This window comes from Nicotiana attenuata, unplaced genomic scaffold (genome assembly GCF_001879085.1).
Source record: "Nicotiana attenuata strain UT unplaced genomic scaffold, NIATTr2, whole genome shotgun sequence".
In the NCBI taxonomy this organism is placed as follows: Eukaryota; Viridiplantae; Streptophyta; class Magnoliopsida; order Solanales; family Solanaceae; genus Nicotiana; species Nicotiana attenuata.
Genome location: NW_017670386.1, coordinates 275,434 through 282,865, shown reverse-complemented (window position 1 = coordinate 282,865; position 7,432 = coordinate 275,434). Strand labels below are relative to the sequence as shown.

Below are 7,432 nucleotides of genomic sequence, written 5' to 3'. Positions count from 1 at the left end.
TGGGAAGTTCTTGGAGGGAAGGATGCCGAGGGTCTATTTGGAAACAGCCTCTTTACCCCAGGGTAGGGGTAAGGTCTGCGTACACACTACCCTCCCCAGACCCCACTAAGTGGGATTACACTGGGTCGTGCGTAACCTACGCAGGATATGTAGGCAAAGCCAGCAGCAAAATTTGTTTTGGAGCAGCAGGTGAGGATGAACGCATAGGCTACGCATGTTCGACGCAGCAAAACCAAAAGCTACGAATAACTTGAAAAAGCTACGCAGGGAGAGACCTTTGGTGCACAATGAGGGTTTGACTAAGGTTGACCAATTTACTATTTGGTCCCGGGTAGTATTTATTTTGTTTTACACCCACCCTACGCACAATTTCTCTCTCCCCGTACCCTACGCACAAGTCTGTAAAAAACAAAATAATTCCACCACTGCTTCTTTTATCTGGTCACAAATTCTGGTGAAAGCTCGAATCAGGTATACTCTTTCCCTCTCCTCTTCTATTTAAATATACTCGCTGGAATTTCTTCTCCTCTCTTACTGCCCCGATTTCTCTCTTCCCGTTCTGCTCTAAGTTGTTCGTCTCTTGCCGAGACGTTTTCTTCTGATGGGTGATTGTTATTGTTGAAATTTGCTGTTGTTGGGTGATTGTTGAATACCATTTTATATGGTTAAATTTGGGGTCGGAAGATAGTTGAAATAGGCTTTGAAATGGAGTTACACAACTGCATATAAGGTGTTTGGTGAATTGCCCCATTGAACTCGACTAAACAGGGCGTAGTTGAGCTTGATTTCTGAGTAATGGTGGCTGATTTGGAGCCTATTTTTTGTTGATTTTTCATTGTTTAAGTGCTGTAATTAGAGTCGAACTTCTAGTTTATGCTAGTTTTGTTCAATTTGTGACAAAAATGTGTGCAAAGTTGAGTGCTTGATGAGGCTGTTTGAATGAACTGAGTGCGAGTCTGCCTGATTCTCTGGGATTGCTCTTCACTTGTATGCTGGAAATAGATTACAAAGTAAAAGTTATGCTTGTTTTTGCTTAAATCTGTGTGTTATTGATGATTAGAAGTTGAGGTAGCAAGCTGAATTTTGCTGAGAAAACTTGAAATTGTTCGTCATGGAAGTTACAACTGAGAGTCTGAGGCTGATTTCGGATTGATTTTGCATGTTTTTGGAGAGTGATTCTTGTCATTTACTAGTTACTAAGGTGCTATAAGTGGAGTCGAACCTCAAGCTTGTGATAATTTCTACTTAATTCTTGAGAAATTGTGGTGTGGAAGTGATAATTTGGCATCGTTTTGAGTGTAAAACTGCAGTGCCTCATGCACTTGGTGTTTACTGTCTAAACTGGTGAATAGAGAGATCCTTGAGGCTCAGTTTCTAATTGAATTGGACTGTTTTGCTCAATAATTTTTGACATGCCTTAGTGGTTAATCTTGCTTAATCTTACTTGTACTTCTAAAACCTTGAGTTGGAGTCTGAAAAATCAGGAGTCGTCTGTATGGTATGAGCACGTGCAAGATTGTCTCTTTATGAATCTTTTTTGTCGAGGTTGAACCGGATTGACTGTTTAATTGGTAAACCATTGAGTGAAGGTTATTTATGTGTTAAATTTGTCGAAAAACAATAGGGGGAAGTCTGAGTACCCACCAGAGTTGTGATCTTGAAATGTTCTATGTGCTTCAAGTGTCTGTTAATCTGCCTCAATGCACTCTCATGCTGCTTGAATGATCTTTTACTGTAATTCTGATCCAATGCTTTGAAATGTTGGTTTCTTAAGTGTTATGCTCCACAAAAACTTGATCCTTGTTGGAATTGATTGGGAAAGTTGATGGAGGTTTGTATTATAGTCTGTGGGTTTAAATTTTAGGAAGTCTGAGTACTAAATTTCAACCATAATATTCTTGACACCACCAAGCTCTGATTTTACAACAACCATAACTAATGATGATTCTTGGTTATGATACAGATGGCTTCAAAGCAAAAATGTTCGAGTGATGGCAATAAGGGTGATGGAGGATTGAGACGGGCACCTTCAAGAGAAGGCCATGGCAAGAAAATGTCTGAGGTTCGGGACTCACCATTCCCCATGATGATCCAAGTAGATGCTTCACGCTCTACGTCCTCTGCTCCACAAAAGCAAACTAAAAGAAAGGATGTACCAACAGTTGCACCATCCACAAAGAAGAAAGCTAGAGGCAATGGCAAATCTTCTAAACCTGCTTCACACTCACGGGAAGCTCCTCTTCCACATATGGCCCCACCTCCTTCAGTATCTCAAGAGGTAATTGTAGACCAACCAGTTGTGCAAGAAGTCGAGGACACAATGAGACTTCTTCCGGCTGAACCACTGGTACCCACCCCCTACCAAAAGAAAGATCATTTGCTGATGATCATGGAGTCTACAAATCGATAGATATGGAAAAGAATCTCCCTGAGTTTTACCATGAGTTGGTTAGGAGAAATTGGATGATCCTCACTGGCTCATGGGCCAGAAATGAGACGCTTTTGCGTGAATTCTTTGCTCAAGTTGGTGCACTAAGCAAAGAGGAACAAGACTCATTGTCTGGGGTGACTATTAGAGATACGTGGGTACCATTGAATGCGCATGCATTCGATGATTTGCTTGGGTTGACCGCACAAGATAACGGTCGAGTGGCGAGTGCATTACGTAATAGAGAGGCTAATAGGACTTGGGCGGTAAACACTGTAAAGATGGAAAATTCAAATCCAACATGGGCACATAAAGGTAAAATTTACAAGACTGGGTTTAATGCTACAGCCGTGGCTTGGAATATCTTTGTGGCCAACAGATTAATGCCATCAAAGAACTATGCTGAGGCTTCTGAAACGCAAACCATTCTCATTGCAGCTATCATGTCCAAATGGCCAGTTGATGTGGGTGAAATAGTAATGGAGCTGAGGGAGAAATTCTCAATGAGCACAAGCGCTATGCCATTTCCTGGATTCCTAACTAGTCTCTTCGAGAAGTATAAAGTACCAGCTCTTCCTTCTGATCGCATTTTGCCACGCGCCACTCCAACCAAAATCTTCCAACACATAACTTCTGATCAATTGTCCAAGATGCAGAAAAGTGATCCGGCCACCTCATCATCCAGACCATCACCTATTGCTCCTTTGCCTAATGTTCGCAGTGCCTCCACTACATCTTTTGCTGCTTCTGATGCCACTACCAATGTAGCTGCACTTCCTGCCAGTACAGCGCCTCCAACCACTTTTGAGGCACCTTCTTCATCCACCAGTACACCCGTAGTGCTAAGTGACGATGTGAAACAATTGTTAGCAGCTATGGGCTCAATGATTGTTGACACAAATGAGAGGTTGCGAGCCATGACTCATCCATCCGATGCCCCTTTTCCACAAGAGTTACAAAGTGTCAAACCTCCCAAGCAGACAATAATTATGGCACCAATGGAGAACATGCTTATGGGTTTTGCAAAGTTGTACAGGGCAAAATCATCAAAAGAAAGAGAAGCAGCTGAGGCTAAAACAAAGAGAGGGAAGAGAAGGACAAGATCAGGCAAGCCATGCTTGATACACTTCAGTCTTTGAACAGTAAAGTTTTGTCCATAGAGAGTATAGTCCAGGATATGGATAAGAGGCTCAAGAAGTTGGAGAGTTGCAGTGTGGGTCCGTCTGGACTACAAGATGACTCCCAAATTTGTGGGGATGACGCCCGAGATGCAGCTTTGAGCAAGGATGACAGAGTGGAGAGTGAGCCGCTTATTGATGAGCACACAGTTGCTCCCGCTCACTCTCCCACGAGAGTGGTTAAGACACCACATGCAGGAGAGCTTTAGCGTCGAGGAGCTTAAGATTGAGGGAGTACGTCTTTACCCTATCCTTATACTTGCTTTGATTGCATTGAGGACAACGCAAACTTTTATGTTGGGGGAGGGGTATAGATGAGTTTTGGTATGCTTGACACTTTTTGATGTCATTAGTTGATGTTATGTTTTCTTTTCAGTCTTTTCTCTTCTTTTATTTTATTGATCTTTTGTTTTACGTTTTCTAGGAATTAGCAATAACCTCTTTGGGTTTTCTTTGACATGGATCTTTCCCAAAGATGCAACCTGAACCGGAAATATTTTTATTTTTAGTAGTGTCGGTGTGTCAACTTTTGACTTGTTTGGTACCAACACTACTTAGATGTATGCCTTGAAACATCTTTCCATGAAATGTATGCTTTTGAAAATTCTAGGAAGTAGTTGACTTGATTATTTTTGGCATGATCCTTAGGTTTCATTGTTAGCTTTAATGTCACTATATAGCTTTTAGGCTATGGCAATTTTTTGCGTTCATGTGTTCCAACCGGGCTTTATATACATATATCTGCTTTGAGTGTGCATAAGCCATGTGATGTGAGGTTGTTGTTGAGTACTTTTGTGTCAATTGTGGTCTAGAACTTGCCCAAGTGTGTTTCGAGGCAAAATTCTAGGTTGTGCTTGGTTTAGAAAATGAGTTTAGGCTTTCTTTGGACCGCTTGTGCCTTTAATTATCTACCTTTGACAAGATTATCCTAGTCAACTCTTTTGAGCCTTTAGCCTTTTATTGTCAATCACATTACAAGCCCTTTTCCCTTCTTATGCTAACCTCTTTTGATGCTCCGACTTTCTTAAGCGCTTGAAATTACAATTTTGGCCAAAAGCTTAAGTTTGGGGAGGAGATGAAAAAAATAGAAGAAGCAATGAATAAGACAGCAAAAAAAAGAAAAGAAAAAAGAGTTGAAATAAAAAGGGAAGACTAGAGACTCATAACAAAGGTGGTGATCACAAAAGGAAAGCCTTGCGAACTAGGGAGCTCTAATGGTGTAACTCAATCATATCGCCTAGTTGAAAAAGGGAGCAAAAGGGGGGTATTTTGAAAGGAATTGTATTTTGAATTGTCAAGATTGTAGTGCTTAGGAAGGTCATAGTCACTTTTACCCATATTGATGCCCTACCTCCAACCAAAGCCTACAATACATTCCTGCAAGTCCTAAATGATTTTGAACTAGGCACACCTACATTACTGTAGATTTACGCAAGGGGCAAGCCTATGCACTACTTTTGTATATTTGAACTTCTTTTGTGAGATAGAGTGCTTACTTCTTTTGATTCATATCCCACTTTTCCTGAATCTCTCTTGATTTGTGAGGACACATGGAAACTCCGGTGTGATTATTGTTTCTTTTCTCAATTGGGACACATGAACAAAAGAAAGTGGCCTTGTGACTTAAAGATAACTTTAGAAGCTTTGTGATCGTAATTTGAAAAACCTGCTTTACTTGCTTGGTACTCGTGGTTTTGAAATTTAAAGTCTTTGGAAGTTGTTGAGGAACATGCATTTGGGTATAGTTGTGGTACCAACCGAAGTCATGAGTTTTTGCGCTTGAATGCTTCTTAGCTTAGTTGTGATGCTAGCTTTAGCTTGTGAGCTTAAATGTGTAGTAGCTTCAATGAATTGATGCCTAATAGCCTGTTTGGCCAAGCTTCTTTTTGGCCAAAAGTGCTTTGTTTGGCCAAAAGCACTTTTGGCCAAAAATTGAGGTGTTTGGTCAAGCTTTTGGAAGGAAAAAAAGTGTTTTTGAGGAGAAGCAGAAGCAATTTTGGAGAAGCAGAAAAAAGTAGCTTCTCTCCAAAAGTACTTTTTTGAGAAGCACCTTTGAGAAAAATACACTTAGAAGCAATTTTTTAAAGCTTGGCCAAACACTAATTGCTCCTCAGAAGTGCTTTTTAAACTAATTAGCCAAACACAAACTGCTTCTCACCAAAAGTACTTTTGAGAAAAGCACTTTTGGAAAAAAGCACTTTTCAAAATAAGCCGATTTTTGCAGCTTGGCCAAACGGGCTATAAGTTTGAGTCTTGATTTAGTTGAGGACAACCTGTAAGTTTGGGGGAGTTGATAAGTTGACTTTTTAGCCAATGTCTCTTGTGTTTTTATAGGATTTTATGTCCCATTTATTGGGGAGAAAAGGACTAATTATGCTTTGAATGGCTCGATTATAGGTAATGAAGCTTTGAGTACGCTTAAAGAAACGAAAGAAATAAAAAATATCAAGAAAAGACCAAGTCCAAGTGAAAAATGGAAAAGTTGAAGTTTGAGCTGAAGACCCTGCGTAGGCTACGTAGAGGAAAAACCTGAGAAGTAAAGCTCTTAGGACATTCTGTTTTTGCCTACACCAACTTGCGTAGGCTACACATATATCCTACGCACAAGGAAAAAGCTGTAGTGTTTAAACATACGCAATTAGCTACGCAATTAGCTACGCAATTGACCGAATGGCAATTTTATCCAGTCGTGGGACTTGGTATAAATAGCTATTTTAAGTCATTCTAGGGTATCATTTTGGCAAGAATATTTTGTGTAGAAGCTTTTGGGATTTTGGGTGACTTCGCCATTTTTCTACACAATCTTTATTTCCTCTTTAGCTATTATGTTTAGTTTTTCATTTTATTTTTGTATTTTCTTTCCTTAATATGTCTAGCTAAGTTTATTAAGCTAGGATTGTGAACCCTAAGTGTGGTTATATTTTTGAGTTATTAATATAAATTCGAAATTTGATTAAGCTTTGTGTTATCTAATTACTCCATGCTTTATTGATTGATTTTGTGGTTGCAAACACTAAATCCATGCCTATTTTGCTTGTTCTAGCTTGGAAGAGTAGAACATAGCTTAGGTATAAAGTAATTAGCAATGAATTAAGTGGGTTAACCATTTATTAACGAAATCTAGCGAGGAATAGTATGATTTCTACTTGGGCTAATCAATTGCTTATCAATGAGCCTTAGTTGTCTTGGAAGAGCAACTTGGGATAGAAATCTCTTAAGTGTTGGAAGACATTAAGTTGGTAGAATAGAGATTGAGGTTATAACACATGCTTAATTAACTAGAATTGGACATTTGTATACCCAAAAGCATAGCCTACACGTAAAGGGAAGCAATCCTAGCGCCTTTCTATTATTGGTTACAACTACATCTTATTTGCACTCTACGTGCTTGATAGAATTTCTTAGTTAAACTTTAGTAGTAATTGTAGACATAATTGAACAATCACTCTTTGTTTGAAGATTACATTAAGAATCATGGAGTTTGCACACATTTGGATACTCTAACACACACCTACTACTTGTACGATTCGACCTTAACCTTTGTTGGGTTTATTATTGCTAATAACGACTGTGCTACTTTCATATAGAGAGTAGGATTGGACATCACCAGAACAATTAAAGTTGATGCTGTGATTTGTAACAATTCCAGTATTAAGACAAAAACCAAATGATAATAATAATTAATAATGGCAACTACAATAATGACCATCAAAAGTACCGTGTGCTGTACCAAGCATAGTCTGAAGTATGTTTTGTCAAACTATAATGTTGGAACTTTCTCTTGGTTCATTTCCTATTTGAGATTCTTTGCTTTCTCTGATGCTAT

The 7,432-nt window shown here is 39.2% G+C and overlaps 1 protein-coding gene across 2 annotated transcripts; it reads left to right on the top strand.

Annotated features, from left to right (window-relative positions):
* The first annotated feature begins 220 nt into the window (after nt 1–220).
* Nucleotides 221–6,398, top strand: LOC109238703. Of its 2 annotated transcripts, XR_002069795.1 has the most exons (3): nt 221–471; nt 1,964–3,840; nt 6,004–6,398. XR_002069795.1 is itself a non-coding variant. In XM_019405180.1 (2 exons), the coding sequence occupies exon 2, from the start codon at nt 2,413–2,415 to the stop codon at nt 3,565–3,567; it is 1,155 nt and encodes a 384-aa protein (XP_019260725.1). In that variant the 5' UTR covers nt 221–471; nt 1,964–2,412; the 3' UTR covers nt 3,568–4,063. The 2 variants fall into 2 exon arrangements, 1 of the variants encoding a protein (XP_019260725.1); XM_019405180.1 differs by lacking the exon at nt 6,004–6,398 and having other exon boundaries at nt 1,964–4,063.
* The last annotated feature ends 1,034 nt before the right edge of the window (nt 6,399–7,432 follow it).

Bases quoted from the DNA above. Each gene is read 5' to 3' on its own strand.
- LOC109238703 (XM_019405180.1), top strand. From the start codon at position 2,413: ATGGAAAAGAATCTCCCTGAGTTTTACCATGAGTTGGTTAGGAGAAAT.